This window comes from Drosophila tropicalis, unplaced genomic scaffold (genome assembly GCF_018151085.1).
Source record: "Drosophila tropicalis isolate 14030-0801.00 unplaced genomic scaffold, ASM1815108v1 contig_845, whole genome shotgun sequence".
NCBI lineage: Eukaryota > Metazoa > Arthropoda > Insecta > Diptera > Drosophilidae > Drosophila > Drosophila tropicalis.
Genome location: NW_027173338.1, coordinates 2,260,229 through 2,280,858, shown reverse-complemented (window position 1 = coordinate 2,280,858; position 20,630 = coordinate 2,260,229). Strand labels below are relative to the sequence as shown.

Sequence of the window (20,630 nt, the reverse complement as noted above, 5' to 3'; positions counted from 1 at the left end):
GATTATGGGGTGGCAAAGAGTCTTAACATGGAGCACCGACAGCAATAGGTAGATACATACCAACTTTGTATGTAAGCAGTGGAAAATTTTTAGAATCTAACTAGGTTGAAATTTTATGAATATACATATATAGGGATATAGCATTTATGATAACTCATTTGTTCTAGTCCGCTCCTGTGTTCGTGTTTTACCTATGTGTGTGCATAAGAGTTGACTGTCTTTTCATGTGTCTGGCAAACACTGGGAACATAATATTGGGAAAATTTTCCATGCAAATATGTGCAAAAGTCTTGGAATAAGTAATTTTTGGCAAACAATTTCCACGAAATCTATTAGGCAACATGAAAAGGGTTTGACAATGTGGGCGTGGTTGAAGTGTTTCCCATATTGAAATTCCTTTTACATTTTCTTCTTTTTTTTGTCCTAATTCAATGTAATCAAAGTCTGGGGTTTCTCTCTCTCTCTCTCTCTCTGTGTGTGTGTGTGTTTTCTACTGTAATTTTAAAGCCAAAAAGTTGCATGCGAGTGTGTGAGTGTGTTAAAGCTGCCCCTTAGCTAATCTGTCGACCTGTCGACCGCTTGTCTGACAAAAGCAACTTTCCCTTTTAGCCATCTGTCCCCATCCTGTACCCTTCATGCCGACAAGCATACCTCCATTGCCTGTCTGTTTCAGTTTAGTTTCAGAACACTGGGGTTTTTTACCTTTCATGTCGCGACGCTGATTGAATTGCTGCCCGCGTTTTCTCAGCCACAGTGCGAGAGAGAGTGAGAGGCCAAAGCCTTTTGTGTGTCAGGGCCTGCCAAATATGTATAAAAAAGAAGAAGCTGAAAAAAAGCGACGAAAGAAAACGAGAGAAAAACCAACACTTTTCAATTTTCTCGTTTTTGGGCTCCCCAAACACGAATAAATAAATACCGAAAGCCTACATTTTTTATTATGTAAATATTTAATCATATCAAAAGTGGAAGCATTTGCTTGCCATATTAAAAAACACACACACCAAAAGAGACGACGAAAAAAAGCAAAATATGAAGAAAAAGCAAAAACTGACTCCGATTAGTTACGAATTTAAGACACGCGCCTAAACATATGCTACGCTTTTCTTTTTTTCTGTGTAAAGACGACGACGGGAACCCTTAAAGCATTAACAAATTGCCATTGAAGTCGAGGTATATGTATGTGTTTTTGTATTTGTGTGCGGAAGTGGAAGGATGAGCTTTAGGGGCGGGTAATTTTGCTATTTGATGTTGTCAATACGTTTACGCTTATCAAATACTTGTTATCACAAATCGATTACAACAACCACAGCAACAACAACGGAAAAAGTTGTCTGTTTGGTTGTCATTTGTGGAGATTGTTGTTATCCGAAAAAACGTAAAAAATCGTTGGAGGGACCGATACAGTCAACCCAATGCTAATGAACTACGTGGGTAACACACAGTTTTGTTTATGTGATCAGACATCAAACTGATTAATATACCTAGATATAGAATTTTATATTATATATACTTATATTTACCTATATTTAGTCAAAAGGTATAATAAAAGTTCAATTCATGATAAGGCAACTTTTCTAAATAAAAATGGAGTAAAAGACTAGAAATTCATTTACATTACATTGAGAGAAATTTTCAAATTTCATTTCAATCTTTACAATTTATTTGGCACAGGTGAAGATTCTCAGATTTAAGGAATATTCAAAATTATTACAAATTTAATTTATATATTCAATATTTTTTTCTCGGTGTAAATGATATAGAAGTTTGTATGAGTTCATAATGCCAACAATTATTTTGTTTGTTTTTTTATACGAATTGAATTCGAATTGCATAATTTTAATGTTATATTTAGCATTTAAACGACAAATGATTGATTATCTAAAGCATAAAATTGTATTGTTTGAAAAACTTGTCTGGTTACCTTTTGTCAACTTCTTGAATATTGCTAAATCCCAAATGCAAATAATTGTTAAATGTTTTGTTTGAGTTGTGTTTAATTTTAAAGATTCTTTGCCTTCAGGTGTCTGCTTTGAAAAGGATTCCCACGCAATTCCACTATGAGGCTTCCTTTAATTTTTGCTAATTCCATGCCTTGTGCATAATTTGAAACCCCTTTCAGCATAGCTCGCTCTCATATCATATTTATACTTATTTTTTTCAGAGTTTTTTATGCAAAAGCAATTTCCCTCGTACACTGACAATTTCGCCTTGTAGTGAACACAAGATAAAATCGTCAACTCGACGCTCAGTTTATTATCTTTTTAATAACAGTCCCAGCCCGAAACCACAATGAAAAAAAAGTGGAATTTATTATCTTTTATTATAGACTTGGAAGATACCTTGTACATCTATTAAGTTAGTTTAGGAACTTCGAAAGTTGAACTGTTTGGCTTTAAAGGCAAGTTTTTAATTTCAATCAAAAAAGGAAATTTAAGTTGACTAATAAGAGTTTTAGGTAATAATTTATAGTGACAGAAATTTCATTAAAAGTTGTTTAATAATTTGGGCTAATAACAACGCCATGAGTCAGGAGTAGAACCAGTCTATAGGTTCCTTCTCAGGAGGTTCAAATTAGTTTCATGAAAATGAGCTTAGAAATAGTTAATATAGATAATGTATATAGATGACTCCTCTCTTGTTGACCAAGTTGAATATGCCGACTTTTGCCATTTTTTAAAGGGTATAGAGAACGACTCAAATAAAATTCTGTGCAGCTGACAGCTTCCTGTCATAAAGCAAACGGTAGTCACTCTTCTCCGCTCTTCTGACTCTTCTATTCTGTCTGACTCATAAATGTGCTCTACTATGATTATTATTATTATTATTATTAATGTACGTTGTTGTTGTTGTTGTTGTTGTTGTATCAGCTGGGTGGGTGTGTTTATTATTGTTGGTGTTGTTGTTATTTGTTTGCCCAAAATTTGACGGATTTCTGTCGCGCGTATTGAAATTCAATTAGCTAAACAACACGCAGTTAATAAATCAAATCTCAAGCAATCAATGTGGAAAATCTATATACATTTTATATATAAATATATTCAACTAAAAATCAAGAGAAAAAAAACAAATCGAAACAAAAAGCCTGACGGGCGTCGTCAGTCGATTAATTATGCATAAATTTTGATTGATGTGCGTGAGGCGAATTCTCGCCGAGAATTAAATCGAATCAAATGAAATCATATCGAATCCGTTGTGTCAATGAAAACGATTGAATCGACGTGTTGACGTAGTCCGTGCTTGTACTGCACCTCTCTATCTTGTTTTGGGGCTATTAATTAGCATTGAATGGCAAAATATTTGCATATACATATATAGCACATGCTAACAAACATATAAACGACTAACTAGACACAAACATACATATGTACATTGACTTGTTTAATAGATTTCAATGTGCGATACGCCTCAATGCAGAGTAATACCTAGGAATCAAGTATTCTCTGAACTTATTTTTCATTAAAACACATTCAACGTAATTGCACTTGCCAAGGGAATGCATTAGTAAATGAGCTAGAGGTTTCTATAGAATTTTATATAATTTTTAATTAACTAAAACATTCATATGTACTCAATTGCAAATTGAAAATAGTAATTTAAAGCATTTACAGCATATGCCTAGATTATGGAAAAACTAATTAAAACTTAGAAAACTAATTAAAACTAATTAAAACTTATGTCTTAGTAAGCATTCTAAAGTTTAATTAGAGGGAGAGATTGTTACTTCTTTACGACATATCAATAAAGATTCTAAGGAGTAAGAATTTGTCCTTTTTGTCCTCTTCTAAACGTTTTCTATCACTTATATTCAATAAGAAAACACTTAGCTTATGGGAAAACGAATTAAAATTTATGATGTCTATAAGAGACTTACATATGTCTTAGTAAGCATTCTAAAGTTCAATTACAGAGAGAGCTAGTTGCTCCTTAACGACATATCAATAAAGCTTCTATGGAGGCTCATGAATGCAGTCAGAAGTCCTTTTTGTTGTCCGTTAAACGTTTTCTATGAAACATTTATTTTTCTAGCACTTTCGAACTAAAAAATTATAGAAAATAAGTACAATTGGAGAAATGTTAACCATTGCAATTTATTAATAACAATTTAAGCAATATTTTAATAATATTAGAAAAAACTTTCTTTTAAATTTATTTATAATTTAATACATTTTTCTTTTTTGCTCATAAAGTTAAGCAAAATTTTCCATTTCATTTCCAAGAATAATTTCAATTTAAAATCACAAATTATATTCATGTTACGCACTTTATTGAACTGTCAACAAGATTTTTCTTGGAATTAAGTTTGTTTTTTTTTTTAGCAATTTATTTTAATAAATATATAAACAATGTATAGTTTTCCTTTTTTGGTTCTTGTAATTTTGTAATCTTATCTCAGCATGTTCCCATTTTTTGTATATTCAGTTTTCGGCCCAGCTTCTTGTAGTCCCGCTGTGTGCAGTCGAATTCACAGCGATTTTTATAGGTAACACCATTGGAGCCGCACACCTCGCCCTTCTCTTTGAGATTGCAGGGACAAAAGCTGCCCTCCACAGGGCTTAACACAATCATGGCCATAATCAAAGCAATCACAGAGACTATAGTGAGATACTTCATTTTGTTTCCTTCTGAGAATTTAAAGTTAACACAAAAGTTTTAACGTAGCGCGTCGACCGAACGTTCAATTCAGACTGAGACTTTGCTGTGGTTTCTAGTCAAGTCTGATTTACGTTGGGTATATTTTTGTTTGTATGCGTAAGTGTTTTGCTAATTAGTCAACAAGTTGCTGATTATTTTGGAAAACAACAACAGACCATTTCTCACTCTCTCTCACAGTCGCTGTGTAGGTATCTCTATCTCTTCCCAATTATTTCAATTGTTTTTTTTAGTTATCGTCTCATTTGCATGAGTTTTGCGAGCTTCAAGTAGTTTGCAGGGTTGGCAATTTAATGATTTTACCACCACAAAGGTGAATATTAATAGGAGTATTGTAAAGTAGAGACCTCGCATGGCCATGTCAAATATATAACTAAATTTTTCTAGTCTCCAAGATTTCCCCAGGGAGACTTGAGAACATTTGAACTAAATTAATTGAAATTGAATAGGCTGTGACACAAAGAGAAAGATATATGGCATGGTTGGAGGAGGGAGAAAGCGAGCTTAAATTGAGTTACAAAAAAGAATGTGCTCTCGACTGATATAGACCTCCAGATACCCCGTAAGACATGTCAAGATATGCATCGATTGCAAGTTTTATCAAATTAATCTTTAAAATAAAATCTTTAATCTTTAAAACACTCACGATAAAGAATCGAATGTTAGCTAAATTTTTTTGACAATCATAGAGTAAGTACTTTAATTCAGTATTAAATATTTATACGATTTTTGGTATTCATTTTGATTTGAGTTTCGTTGAGTTCCTCATTAGAATTCGATTTCATTCTTTGACTTTTCGGAAATGTCTGGTGTATCCTTTACATTTTTCCATATAAATACAGGATATCAAAATAGATAGCTTTTAACTAATTAAAGTCATAAGAACTCATAAAGGAAAATAAATGAGCTCTTTACAAGACTGCTTTATGAGAGATGGGAAATTTTGTTCAATTACCTTTGTGTCACCTGTTAAGCCAATCAAAGGCTCGACGTTTGATCAAAATAATAAGAGAGAGAAACAAAAAGAGAAAGAAAAGCTTGATTAGCAAAAGAGAGCGGAAGAGGGAGACAGTGACAGGAAAAGCTTTTGTTACTGATAATGAAAACGATAAACTTCAAGAAAGGGAAAAGGTCTTAAAACAGACTTCAACCCATAAAAATAAAATGTCCCATTGTATAGAGAAATATTAGCAATAATCTATACGTAATTCTAATTAGAGTCAATATCAACAAAAGCTTTTGAATTTCGTAGTTCGACCACAAATCCAACTATCGAAAAAGCTTTCAACGCCAACGCGATAAGATAAGGGAAACCAATCTCCAAAATAATACAAATTTTCAAAATTATCGACACACACATTTCAGTATGAAAACACATAGTAAACCAAGTGGATTAACCTTTGTTGGAGAAATTCCGGAAAAATGAAATTGCTTCATCTGTTGATGGCCCTCTGCCTGCTGGTGGCTCTGCTCTTCATGGCACCTGCCCAAGCTGATAATGACGAAGACAACATTGTGGCCAAGATTCCCAAGAAAATCTGTCCCTGTCCTCGCAACTTTGATCCCGTCTGTGCCAGCAATTTGATCACATATCCCAATCGCTGTGAATACGATTGTGTGCGCCGTGAGGTTGAACGTGCAGGACGTAGTCTGAATTTACTACGCACTGGCTCTTGCTAGTTCTAGAATAACAAAAAAGTCAAATATCAATATTATCAACAAATAAAAACAAAAGAAGAAAAAACTACACGTAATAGCTAAATGCAAATAAACGGATACAATATATTTTTATAATAAATACAATGACGATCATTTTATTGCCTATCTGTGGCTGTGTGGTATTAATCATCAGTTTGATATATAGAAATGTGTATGTGCTTATCAGCAAAAAAATCATTTGCCGTTGCACTTGATAGCGATAGCCTTTATCGCCGACACTCCAAGAACTTCACTTCGTAAATCAAACTGAAGGGGAAACCACAGAGGGCATGAATAGTATTACCAACAAAACGTTGATATGGCTTGGAGGGAAGTTTGCAAAGTAATTCGATTTCGTACACAGACAAAATATTGCAAATATTTACAACACATTTCAGAAAAAAAAATACTTTTAATAAGAGAATTTCAATCTTTCTTTGGAGAACTTTCTTCAACTCTAAAATGTGTTAAACAAATTTGAGTAAAGACCTCCCAAAATCGCATGACTTGTTTGAGCTCTCGATTCTGGAAATCAAATAATTGGAATTGAAATTAATATCCTCTTTTGCTTTCGTTTTATAATAAATTTATCTACTTACAAGTCGTTAATACTTATACATAGACATAATGTCTATGTTTCAATAAAAGTTTTAATTTTCCTTTCCAATTGCAAAATGATTTAAAAGTTAATCTCATTGACGATTCAAAACCGTAAAAATTATGACAAATATTAAAAAAAATAATCGAAAAATTGTTTTTACTTAAATTTCTTTATTTGCTTATACTTAAATATTTATAAAAAGTTGAAAAAAAGTTAACATTAAATTGAAATCGTATACATATGTATGTATATCTCTTAGGCAGGCTTATTTGTTGTTTTTGTGTTTTTACGATTTGTTTGAATTTGTTTCACTCACACAATTGTTTAAACATAAACTCCAGAAACCAATTGGGTCAATAACAACAGAAGCCATAAAGCAATTTCAAATTCACAATGAAAGCTTTTTTATTTATTTGATAAATGGATTGAAATATGAAATTTGATCAACAACTTCCGCTCCTGGCCAGGGATAAGCTGCGTCCTTGACGGGAGGCCCGTTTGGCCGCACACTTCAATTCACAGGCATTGCCATAGGTCCGCGAATCCGAGCCACATACTGGCTCATAATTCCTGGGGCAAGGGCAGAAGTCATCGTCGTCAGATTGGGCTCCGGTCAGAGCCAATAAAGCAAACAGACAGAAAGCGAGCAGAGCGAGGAAACGCATAATGGTGATAAATTTGCCGGTAATGGTGTTAACGTTTCAGCTGGTTAGACAAGACTGAAGCTTCACTAAGCCAGTTGGCCTTTTTTATATATTATTTGTATGATAAGCTAGAGGTTCAATGAGCACTACTTAGAACTAACCTCACACACAAACACACACACACACACGCACAAGTATATTATAATATTAAACAATAATTAGCAAAGCGTAAAAATCCCAAATACGAGGAGTTGGTTTTATGTCATGACACGTTTTACTGAGTAATTAATGATGATAAAATAGTTAAACATTGCAATTTTCATTTGTACTGAGAACTGGGTCTCCTACATCTGGGGCCGACGTGGCGTATGAGTTACGTATCAAGAAGAAAAGTAATAATTTGCATCATTTGCTTTTTATTTGGTCTAAATCGGTAGCAGCTGTTGGCCTTGGCAAGAATAAAAGTAAAAATGAATATATTGAGAACAAGACAAACACAAAAAAGAAAAAGAGAACCTAACTTAGCTTGGCCTAATAAAAGGCTTTCAACGCATAAAAAGCAATTTCTATCGAAGTATTCCCTTTTTTTTTTTGCATACATATTCTTTTTGTCTCAAAGGGACGATAAGACGTTGTAGAAAAAACTTGAAGAAAAGTTAAATCCGTAGGTATTCTTTAAAATGGAAATACAAGAAACTTGTTTCTTAGCTCTGAGTAATCGTATATTGAAAATATGAAAATTAAGTAGCCAGACAATCAAGGAAAAGCTACACTTTGTGTATCATTCTGAAGATGTGGCATGAAAATATTTGCAGTCACTTTTCTAGTTTTGTGGAAACTGGCAACTAATTTCATAAAACATCTATTTCAAATTAAATAAAGACCGATTGAACTTTTAGAAGTTTTTTTTACTTTCACTGTGTATCACTGTATCACAATAATTTTGAAATTTTTATACTATTATAATTTAATGAGTAACCTATGAAGGACAATGTTATAGTTGATATATTTGCGAAGGAAGTACTTAAAGAAAAATGGACTATAAAATGAAATTAAAATCCATTATGTAATAGTTGTCTAACAAAAATTTAAAAATATCAGACCTAGATCTATCCATATTGTTATAAATTTCTCATTTAAACCTATGAAGGACAATGTTATAGTTGATATATTTGCGAAGGAAGTACTTAAAGAAAAATGGACTATAAAATGAAATTAAAATCCATTATGTAATAGTTGTCTAACAAAAATTTAAAAATATCAGACCTAGATCTATCCATATTGTTATAAATTTCTCATTTAAACCTATGAAGGACAATGTTATAGTTGATATATTTGCGAAGGAAGTACTTAAAGAAAAATGGACTATAAAATGAAATTAAAATCCATTATGTAATAGTTGTCTAACAAAAATTTAAAAATATCAGACCTAGATCTATCCATATTGTTATAAATTTCTCATTTAAACTAATGTAATAGTTTCATTAAACTAATCTAATTTAAATGCGAACAAAAAGATAAATTTTAGTCAACAAAATGCATGGAAATTTAAGATTAAAACTTTACAATTTGCCAATTCTTGTCTTTTCTTGTTAAACACATGAAAACCTAAATAACTTTTGGCGCAAAACAAATATGCAATATGCCTTACTTAAATGGGTTTTGTTTCTTCTACTTTAAGAATAAATATTACAAGAGTCCTTGGCAAACTTACATCTTAAAGTACGGCATATCAGAAAACGAGAAAAGTTTATCAGTTTAGGCAACAACCACAACAACTAACTATTGTAAGCTAGTCCATGCTAGTCTCTGCTCTCTCTCTCTCTCTCTCTCTTTGCCGACAACAAAGTTAGTATGTCCTTAGATAGAAAAGCAAACAAAGTCCATACGCAAAGACACACAACACTTTGGGGGCCTAAGCCCCCAAAACAAGAATCCTGACAAAATAGAACAAAAACAAAAAATATAAAAATAAAAGAAAATAAAAACGAAAAGGGCTTTAGTGGTGAATGTTATGCATATATATATATATGTGTGTGTGTGTGTGTGAAGGTAGTTATATTTGCCATCGAGAGACCTGTTGGCATACACAATCTATTTTCAAATCCCCTATTTTGTTTTTCTTTTTTTGGTGAAAAGCATTTTTCCATATGTATTTTTCTCTGGTTTTTCCAGTTGCCAGCACACCCGAGACTCTGCCCGGCAAGCAACAGTCGCAGCAACGTGACGAGGCCAATTCTGGAGCGGGAGGCAGCAGCGGCATTAGCAATTCATCTGGTGGTGGTGGCAGCAATTTAATTGGTGGTGGCACAACGCCAGGAGCAGGTGGTGCCCCAAGTTCTTTCGCAACGTCCGGCAGCAGCGCTGAGAGTCCTACACTCTGTGACCTGGGCCCAAATGCGACAATAAATGGTCAAGTGGCAAGTAAGTAAAAGATGCAAAAACTCAAATCCCAGCTTGAACATTTTTTGTTTGTTTTTGCTCCGCATAATTCATCATTAGGCCGAGGGAGTAAAGGATTCGTTGTAGTTGGATAACTAGTTAGCCGGACAACTAGTTAGCAAGGGCAACATTTTCATTTGCATTTACATTTCCCTATTTTTTTTTTTTTTTTTTTTTAGTTGACAGGACTACCGCAGCGATGCTGGTGCATAATCCTATGCACATTCACCAGCTGTGCCACAGATTTCTTTGAAACAAAACCATTAAACCATTCGTTGAAGTCCGTCAACTTTGCGCAAGTTCAAAGCAGCAAAATAGAAAACAAAATGAATCATATTAAATTTAAAATTTCATGATAACTAAAAAGCAGCTTAAATCCATGCTTACAAATCTGTAATATGAAAAATATTACTAAGAAAATTCGAGAGATAAGCCAAAATGGAATATTTTGTCGTATTCTTATTGTCATTCCACTTTTTTTAAAAGACTCTAGAAATTTAAAAGAGAAAACGTTCATCCAATTTATCAAGTGTACCCCGATATCATTGTCTCAAGTCTTAAAGATAGTTATATCTGTCAAATGTTAAATGGTCTAACTAATATTTTCTAAGCACCTTCTTATAGATATTAAATCTTGAATCCCATATCTTTTTTATCATATATCCAACCAAACTGTAAAATTTTTAAAGGCCTTACCAGTGCGATACTTATAGAAATGTAAAATTTCTTGGCTATTATACATAATTAATGACATCCTTTGAAGAATAACCCCTGACACATTTAAACTGACACAATTTTTTTCATATTTTTTAAAGATTCTAATTTTCTAATACATAAGTTACAAAAATCAACAATTAGAAACATGGCTCAATTGTAAGATCTTTTGTAAAGAATGCTTAAATTATAGTTCATGAATGAGTTTTCTTTACAAATATGCATTGGTAGCTAAGCTCTAACAATGAAATGATCCATCAAAACATTTATTGGCAGCAACAGAGAAACCAAATAGCCAAATAGCAGCACTTAGCCCAACTCTTTTGGTTTTTAAGTTCAAAGTTTATTTGTTTTAAGTTTATTACACGTCTGAGCAAAGGCGTGTCTTACAAGTATACATTTAATTTATTTGCCCAACAACTTTTGCTAGATGTTGGGTGGCAATTAAGTGCTTTACGTGTGTGAAAAGGTAGGAAAACTGCAAGACGAGTTAAGGCCATTAGGCAGGATTTCAATGTATGTAGATTCACGGTGTCAAAAGGCAGCTCGGTTATTGTCATATATGTATGTACAGCAGTTTTAGTCACATTGTAAGGACTATGATTTTTAGCGTTGAACTCATTAAACTCAAGCCGACCAGTAAAATAACGCATAAAACATTTCATCTCTACCAAAAAGTTGGGACGATAAGGACCCACAATGACAGGGACCATGATGTTGGGCGTGGAATGTCTAACGTTTTGGTTAGAGTTAGGAGGAGGCGTAGTCTGTTGGCAGTTAAGTAAAGGAATCTCGGGTGTAACATAAATTTAAGTGCAGCATAAAGCGATTTTTATGTCAGTTGAGCTCCTTCACCTTTTTCGCTCCTCGAGGCACTTGCAACTGCCAAAATAAATGGAGTGCAGTTAACGTTCCGTTGTATGGCAGTGGCATTGAGTCGGGTGGAGGTGGTAGGGATTTGGTCCCTTACTAGATTGTCCCAGGAGTCGAAGCAGTTCAGTCTTTGTGTCTGCTTTTTCTTCGTCATCCTCATTCTCATCATCATCATCCTCTCCTGTTTGTTAGTGCTGTTGTTGTTCTTATTCCGAAGCTGAACGCTTAACAAATACAGATAAATCTTTGCAATTTTCGACACTCTCCTCTCAAAGGCTGCTTAGACCTTGAGTTAAAGAAGGAAAGGACAGGACAAGCACGAAATCCCTCTTCGATTTTGGTAAGGGGCAGGAACTCAACTCTTCTGAGGGTTGCTCGTTAAGGAGTTACGTACACTCACACAAACACTCACTTAGGATATACAAATACATATGGAATATATATTTTTTTTCTACCACTTTTCCTCGGGTTAGACTAAATAAAGAATTGTATGCTACAATAGCTTTAAATGATTGGAATAAATTATTGATTCCTTTTTTTCGTTTGTTGTTTGGCAAAAGAGTTTGCTTAGGCCCTGAAGCCCAGGGGCAATAGAAAATTGGCACAGTGGTTACCAAAAATTGGTTAAATTCAATTTGTTTGTGCATTAGGTAAAGCCCACTACCTTGAACAAATATTTTTCGCTTAACATAATTGACTAATTTAATTTTATATAATTTAATATTATTATTTCTGAGTAAATCGTTAAAAAGGACCAATAATTCATCTTCCGTATGAAATCAATTCAGATTTGTTCAGTTGAGTTTCCCAGGGTTTGTAATATAGTTAAAGGAATAAAATAAAGCTGACAATCAAGCTGATTCATTTCAACCCGGTTCATCTCAAGCTTTAGTTATTCGATTTAATGTGATTCACCAAAGAATGTTTATTTCCATCTATCAAGCAGTTTCTAGACGTCCATAATGTCTTAAATATTCTATATAAAGGCGATTTTTTGAACTAACCGAATTTATATTATAATCTTTATTTATTAATAGATAGTAATAGAATCGTTATTGTTGCCAAGGCCTGAAACAGTCTAAGGAAACGAGAGTAGAGAGTTCGATTCCAGGAAACTGGTTTTAAATTTAATACGAAAAGAGCTAACTTTACCCTTAGCTCCCTAATAAATATCAGATTTTTAACTCAAATCGAATTAGAAAGACTATTAAACCATAAGCTTATAGTCTGTTTGCCTTCCCTGAAAATAATCGAAATATATGGGTAAAATCCAATAATAAGGACTAATCAACCTCATTAACATCTCTTATTATTTCATTTAACTTTAAGTTGACACTTACTTTCCGTTGAAATCCATTGAATTTTTTACCACTGTGCAAGTAACTATTCTTTGGAGATTCGTTCTTGGCTAAAAGCTAAATTCAATCTTTTTGTTCGCTTGACTAGATCAAAGTAGGATTTTGTAATCATAGTGTCAATATAGTTGGCAAACTTAGTATATAAATATTTTTATCGTAGCAAACTTAATAAAAATAAGTATATATATATAAATCGAACAAATCTTACTTTCTTTCTGTCTATTGCAGGACATGGTTCACTGACCATTATACGGCGCACAAATAGCAGAAATTTCTCACAAATCGATGCTCAACAATCAACAATCAGCACACACCACCAGCAACTTACCTCGCCATCACCAGCTTCTAGTGGACCGGCATCATCATCAGCTGGTAATATCAATTATTTCCAAACGCCACTGAGTGAGCCACTAGCCGAGCGTTTAAATTCCCGTACACAAAATACAAACGGATCGTCATCGAGATCTGTTGAGGGCACTGCATCAAGCAATCAATATCAATTGCCTGGGACACATAACGCAGCCACTTCCGCCATCTCAGCCGCTGCCACTGCCTCCTACAGCCAGAAAATGCAACCGTCGTCTCCAAATCCAACCAATTATTCGCCCGATAATGTGCAAGTTGCGTTGTCAACATCGGCCATCGATATGACTGCGGGCGGTCGCGATTCGGCTGACTATCAGTCATCATCAATAAATACAAATAGAATTTCTCTAATGCGTAGCGAAAATGCGTCGGATTCAGTTCATTCGTTTGAAACAACCTCGAATATATCGGTAACGCCGTCGCAATGGGATACGGAAAATTTGCCACCAGTCGATACGCCAGATGCCCTAAACAAAGCGGCTGTGAGGTGAGTTAAAAATTACCGTTAGTAGCCTTAAGAGGTTCTCTCGAATGAACCATTTTGAACTCTCATCAGTTGAAGAAACGTTATACCATGTCTCCAGTTTATTACTAAAACAAGTTGTGAATTATAACTTTATAAAACGAAAAACGTAATGAAAATGTCCTTTTCTGTTCCAATTTGTGTCCGTTTCTCTGAACTCCAAAACTCAAATAGAAACTTCGGCGTGCCCGATTCCCATTTGCTGTCACTTTTAGTAAACTTTTCCTTCTTTTTTTGTTTCTCTCTCAAATAGAATACGTGGTCTTCTCCGCCGCATGGATTACGAGACCGTGGCATATGAGGATATGCAACGCAATCTGCATTATGCTGCTCGTGTTCTCGAAGCAGTCTTCATTGACGAATCAAGGTAGGTGCTTAAGTCTATAATGATCTTACTTCTATATCCTATACTTCAAAACTACTCACCAGCTATTGGTGGCTCTTAAGTATCTCTAAGTATCGATTTCTAACCAACAAAATATCCGCAAAAACAAAAGAACTGATCACCGGATCTTCTGCTTTCGCCAACGGCTCATCCTATGATTGGTTTAGGCTTTCAGTAGGTCTCAGATTACAAAAAAAGACTCCCCAAAATTAAAAGAAATGAAAAAATAATGAAATCAATCAAATCAAATTCGGAACTTTGCACTCGTTCAAGGCAAGCTTTTCGTACTAGATGTTCATAAACCTATTCATTCATCTTTTTATATCAAATCATATATCTTTTATATCATTATGTATCGAAATACTGGATTCAAATTCTAAATTGATTATATCATTTCTGTCTTCTTCTTATTGGTTTGAAATTTTTGTTGATATATTTATTCCCTATATATCTGAATAATTTTTCTTTTTTTATACTTATATATACATATATCTGTATGTGTGTGTGTCTCTCTCTCTCTATCTCTCTTGTTGTTGTACAACAAATATCTAAAAACAGAAGCCCCACAACAGGTAAAACAAAATTGGGGCAGATTGCGTCCTCATCCGTTGAGAGCGAAGAGTAAGTTTTTCCTAATTAGAGAAAACAAAAACTAAAAAAAAATCAACTTTTTATATTTTGGTTTCAATTGTCGTTAACTCATGTTGATTTTTAACTCGTTTTTTTTATTCAAAAAATAAATTTCTCTCCTTCTATACTACTATAATATTATACTCAACAATAATTATATCGAAAAAAAAGAAAGAACTCACCCACTTCACATTACTCTATCCTATAAACTATATATCTACTATAACTTTCTTTGTTTATATTTTAATTTATTTTTTCATCATTTGTAGTGCTCTCTTCTGAGAATAACTAATTTTCATTTTGCCTTGCTCTACCTACAAAAAAAAAAAAAAAAAAAAAATTCATAATCTTCTCTATATACTAAATCGATTTCGATCTATCATCATACATACATATAACTTCCCTCATCAATGCATTCATAAAACAGAGAACGCGTACTTTTTCTAGACTTAGTCATAGCTAACGTACTAAGAGTCTTAACGTTTAAGTTTCCTTCCCCCCTCATACCTAATCCCCCATCCATCCCCTACGGTTATTTGCAAATTGACAATTTGTTGAAACAGTAAACTAAAGCACCGTATTTATTAAAAGAATTCTCTATATCTCGAACGTACTTAACTTCAGCATTATCGGTGTAAATCTCTACGTATCTCTATCTAACTTTGTTGTTACCCCTCTTCCCCTTACCAATACCCCCTTCGCTCTAAGCAACTGTGCCGCCAGATGAACTTCCACTCTTTACTACAATCAAAACTCTTCTGCTCTGATTTTCGCCTCTTCGCCTATTTAAAAAACAAAAAACGAGACATATACTAAATATCTTAAGAAACTTACAACATTTTAATATTAAAAACCACAATTTTACAACATATATTTTTTATTTTATGCAAATTGGTTGAAATCTTTATCAATACGAAAAAGAATAGAAAACAAATATCGTGTTAGAAAATTTAGTTTCGTAATTTTATTTGTAAGATCTCTACGAATCGTTGAAATAAACGATTTAAATTAAAGATTTTCAATATTATCTTAAGAAAGGTTTCAAAACTTAATTTGTAGTTCTCTTGAGTAGAGTGAGTTCGCTTAATCCGATAAATTTTTTATTTTTTAATGGGTTAGATAGGTTTTAGAAGCTCAAAACACATTTTTGAAATTTCCCATTTTTCTCAGACCTATACCTAACGAATTTCAAAAAGTTATATCTTTTGAAACAATTTTTTGTACAAATTTTTGTAAAAATTTACTTTTGGAGATTTTACAGCACACTGAAAAATATTGTTCTAACTTGAAAATAAAGACATGAATTTTTCAAAAACTTCGAAAATTAGCTATATTTAGAGCTTCCTGAAATTATTTCTTTTTTGAATACTTACTTTCTCGATAATGAAAGATAACTTGACAATTAAAAGGTCTTTTTTAAAAACGACAAATTAATGTATTAAAATCTTAAACAAAATTGTATTACTTACGAAGAATATTGCGTTTTTTTCACTTCGGAACGTATCTAACCCCTTAAGATCGAATATTTGTTAGCTTTAGATAAGGATTACCAGATATGCTTTGGTTTAGTTTGATAAGTTTTGGAATTTTTTGAAGCTAAGATAATAGTTTAACGACATTTTTGAAACCAGTTTGCATTTTCATGGGTTTTCAATTATTTACCACACACATTTCAATTAAAATTTTCCCCATTGTCATTTGAATATGTGCAATATATATGTACATATGTATGTTTGCTAGTGCCGACTGTTATATACAAATAAATTATTCACATTCTACTCAAGAGACATGAAACTTCGATTTACATAATCAAGTGTGTGGAGGATATGTACATGGGGTTTTCCATGGGGTTGAGATTTTCTTGCTTTTCATTTTTTTGCGTTTTAACAAAACATGCTAAATTTTTAAATAATTCAGGTTTTTTTTCTGTGTGTGGATTGTTGTAAACTCGGGCGAATTTGTGTTTCTTGATTTTTCTTATAGGGACTAATATCTTTTTTCTTACAATTTTCAACTGATGTACTCTCTCTTTCTCTCTATTTTTATATATTTTTTTCTTTCTATTGCGAACCAAATTAAAAATTTCGAAAAAAAAAAAACAAAAAACCAAAACGAACTAAATGTGTGATAAAAATAAAAATGTTGTCTTCTGTACCGGTTTCGCTTTTACTCACTGCCAACTGCTGTGCGAAAAACACTTGACCGCCTTCGTCTTCGCCACCGCCTCCGACATGATGCCACTCTCCACCAGTGAGTCGACTGTTAGCAAGGAGCGTTGTAATGGTAATTGTAAGAATCTTAACTGCAGTCAGCATAGTCATAGTAATGCAGGACAACAGCCACAGCAGCAGGATAACAACAATACAAACAGTAATTGCAGTTTGCAAAAGGAGCCAAAGGAGGAGGAAAGACAGCAGGACAATCAGACAAGTATAGAGAGTCGCACCAAAGGTGTTTCGCTGGCACCACAAACACACAGTGGACCAACTGGCCCGCCATTAGCAGCAGCCCCTGACAAAGAAGAACAGACGGCGGCAATACCAGGTGATGATGATGTTGGTGAGGCCGCAACCAAAACTGGAACAACAACGGCTCTTGAGTCAGTCACGGAAGAGCACTCGGCCTCATCCAAACCAGCAACAACAACTGCTACAGAATTAAGTGCTCCTCCTGCGGTTACATTCGGTGAACCTGCTCCATCTCCTTCCTTGATCAGTGCGGCTCAAAGTGTTTCCAGCAGTAGCAGTTGCAGTAATAAAGCGACCGTTACCGTTCAGCGACAAAGACGACTGCGTACACCTGTCTGGGCGAGATCAATGTCCACAAATAAAACGTACTTGAATTCAAATTAAGATATTACTTATAGCAAAACCAAAAAGAAAAACAAAAAATTTAACTTAAAAATTAAGTCTAACTTTATAGTTTTGGATATGCTATTAATTTTTTGTCGATTTCATTTCTTTAAGTTTGAAAAATTATCGTTATATTGTTATTGTTTATATTACTTTTGTGCCTTAATCAACACTGCTCCTGATAAACTGAATATTTCGCCTAGTTTAATGCGCTAAGCGTATAAACTGAGTGAATAAATCTATATATATATATATTTCCTATCTCTTCTATCTACTACTCTAACTACTGACTTATTTGTCTGCGTTTTTTTACTGCTGTAAACTATTGTCCAGCCTCTTTCTGTCCCCCTATCTTCTTCTTCTTCTATTTACCTAATATTTTTAAAAATATTTTTGCCGCTTGAACTATGTAAATATATTGATCCCATTCCAATATTCCTTCCTATATGTGTATATATAAATACCCGTAAAACCATTGTCCTTGTTCTACGTTTTTCAGCATTTCCAAAATGGAGACAGAAAATTTATAAAACTTTTAAATCAAAAAATGAAATATAGTTTTATAAATTTATCTACCCTTTGCTTGATATAAATGAAATAAAATTGCTATGTTTAAATGTCTTTAAATGTAATTGTTTTGTTCAACACTTGAATTCATGACATTGGCATGTGTATTGTCCCCCATTTAAATTTAAATCCGTTAAAAAATATATTAAATTTTAGGTAGGATAACGCATGTAAATGTCAGTTGAGCTTAAGCCATATAAAAAAAGGTGTTTTTATTTAAATTTGAATTTCACTATATTTCAAATAGTGGGAAAATGAAACATCTGATTGATCACGTTTTCTTGCTATCGCGTAGATAGGTTTATCTACATGTAAAATAGCTGTCAAAGTAAACAGCTGATCTTGCCGCCAAAAAAAAAAAAAACAAGCAAAACAGAAAAAATTATCGTACTTCGCATTTTTCGGCATCGGAAATAACAGAAAAGTTATTCAAGTGTGTCAAAATGATCAACAACAATGCAGATTCGGATGAATCATGTGGAGATGAATCGACAAGCTTTACCACCAACAGCACTACGTCGCGCAGCAAATCCCCCACCTCTAGCACAAGAAGCAAACGGCGTGGACGCAGGAGTGCGAAAGCCAAGCATAAGCCGGGAGCTGCCTACAAATATGAGTAAGTGGTTGATGGAGAGAGAGGAAAACTGGAGATTACAAGATTCCATTGAATTGAATGACTTGCAGCACCCATGTTAAGGAGAACCATGGAGCTAATATCTTTGGGGTGACATTTAACACTTTGGTGGGCAAAGATGAGCCACAGGTGTTTGCTACAGCTGGTAGCAATCGTTGCACTGTCTACGAATGTCCCAGAAATGGAGGCATTCAACTTCTACATTGCTATGCAGATCCTGATGTGAGTCATCTAAGATGTAGCCAGAAATGAAAAAAAAAACCATCCACTTATACAATTCCTTCTACACTAGCCGGATGAAGTCTTTTATACCTGCGCCTGGTCCTATGATCTAAAAACGTCGGCTCCTCTATTGGCTGCTGCTGGCTATCGCGGTATTATACGTGTCATTGATATTGAACAAAATGAAGCTGTAGGCAACTACATTGGACATGGTCAAGCCATCAACGAGCTTAAGTTTCATCCTCATAAATTGCAATTGTTGCTTTCGGGCAGTAAGGATCATGCCATACGGCTGTGGAACATACAGAGCCATGTTTGCATAGCAATTTTTGGCGGTGTCGAGGGCCATCGTGATGAAGTCTTATCTATAGATTTTAATATGCGCGGCGATCGCATTGTCTCCAGCGGCATGGATCACTCACTTAAGCTCTGGTGTCTGAATACTCCTGAATTTCAGCATAAAATTGAATTATCGGAGACGTTTAATCAAGACAAATCGACGTTACCATTTCCAACAATCACAAAACATTTTCCGGACTTTTCCACACGTGATATTCACCGAAACTATGTCGATTGTGTTCAATGGTTTGGCAATTTTGTGCTATCCAAATCATGTGAGAATTCCATCGTCTGCTGGAAGCCCGGACAGTTGCATCAAACGTTTGAGCAAGTCAAGCCGAGTGATTCATCTTGCACTATTATAGCAGAATTCGAATATGATGAATGTGAGATCTGGTTTGTTCGCTTTGGTTTCAATCCCTGGCAGAAAGTCATTGCCCTGGGCAATCAACAGGGCAAGGTTTATGTGTGGGAAATGGATCCAAGTGATCCGGAAGGCGCCCACATGACCACTTTGTATAATTCCCGTAGTGTGGCAACTGTACGTCAGATTGCCTTCTCCAGAGATGCCAGCGTCTTGGTCTATGTGTGTGATGATGCCACCGTTTGGAGATGGAATCGCCGACAGGCTACTGCCATTTAACAAATAAAAAGAGAACGCAAAGATCTCGCAAAACCAATTCTCAAGCTCCACAACCAAATCTCAAGTGGCCAAATTTATTATAGACATTTCCATATGATTTTAGTTCCTAGAATTTTTTGATTTATTATATAAATTTTTGTACCTACATATCCATAGATATAAATCACATTTCCTAACAAAAATTCCAAACGTTTCAATAATCTGTCCCCAGTTACAGCATTCTCTTAGCTTTTGGCATCTTTAAGTTCTGTTACCTACCTCCTCCCAGTGGGTTAATTTCTAATCGCCATTCGAAAGCCACAGAGAAAACGAACGAAGGAAAATGGCAATCCTGAAAAGTTCGCCATAACAAATGAGTTTCTTGCAATTGCCCCGCCATTTATATGCATTGCTGCATTCAGAACGACATCGTTTGGAATGAGTGAAATAAATGCGACGAAATTGAAACTACCAAAGGAGCAAACGCTACCAGCCAAGCATATAAACCAA

At 34.2% G+C, this 20,630-nt stretch overlaps 5 protein-coding genes across 9 annotated transcripts in view; 3 read left to right on the top strand and 2 right to left on the bottom strand.

Annotated features, from left to right (window-relative positions):
- The window catches only part of Pde1c (Phosphodiesterase 1c), a 105,414-nt gene that overhangs the window by 66,234 nt on the left and 18,550 nt on the right, over positions 1-20,630 (top strand). For 2 of the 5 annotated variants that reach the window (XM_068295813.1, XM_068295810.1), the window contains exons 2-6: positions 9,769-10,017; positions 13,209-13,833; positions 14,123-14,236; positions 14,813-14,875; positions 17,136-17,717. In XM_068295813.1, coding sequence (XP_068151914.1) covers positions 9,769-10,017; positions 13,209-13,833; positions 14,123-14,236; positions 14,813-14,875; positions 17,136-17,717 — 1,633 coding nt within the window. The remainder of the gene's footprint in view (positions 1-9,768; positions 10,018-13,208; positions 13,834-14,122; positions 14,237-14,812; positions 14,876-17,135; positions 17,718-20,630) is intronic. The other 3 variants (XM_068295812.1, XM_068295814.1, XM_068295815.1) reach the window with 3 other exon arrangements.
- On the bottom strand, positions 4,352-4,750 carry LOC137581535 (uncharacterized). The gene has a single exon (XM_068295821.1). It carries the CDS (start codon positions 4,609-4,611, stop codon positions 4,390-4,392), a length of 222 nt encoding a protein of 73 aa, XP_068151922.1. The 5' UTR covers positions 4,612-4,750; the 3' UTR covers positions 4,352-4,389.
- LOC137581536 (uncharacterized) lies at positions 4,846-5,004 on the bottom strand. The gene has a single exon (XM_068295822.1). The coding sequence runs from the start codon at positions 5,002-5,004 to the stop codon at positions 4,867-4,869; it is 138 nt and encodes a 45-aa protein (XP_068151923.1). The 3' UTR covers positions 4,846-4,866.
- LOC137581533 (serine protease inhibitor Kazal-type 1) lies at positions 6,016-6,453 on the top strand. The gene has a single exon (XM_068295820.1). The coding sequence runs from the start codon at positions 6,073-6,075 to the stop codon at positions 6,328-6,330; it is 258 nt and encodes an 85-aa protein (XP_068151921.1). The 5' UTR covers positions 6,016-6,072; the 3' UTR covers positions 6,331-6,453.
- On the top strand, positions 18,621-20,323 carry esc (extra sexcombs). Its single transcript, XM_068294622.1, has 3 exons — positions 18,621-18,919; positions 18,988-19,159; positions 19,230-20,323. The coding sequence occupies exons 1-3, from the start codon at positions 18,747-18,749 to the stop codon at positions 20,139-20,141; spliced, it is 1,257 nt and encodes a 418-aa protein (XP_068150723.1). The 5' UTR covers positions 18,621-18,746; the 3' UTR covers positions 20,142-20,323.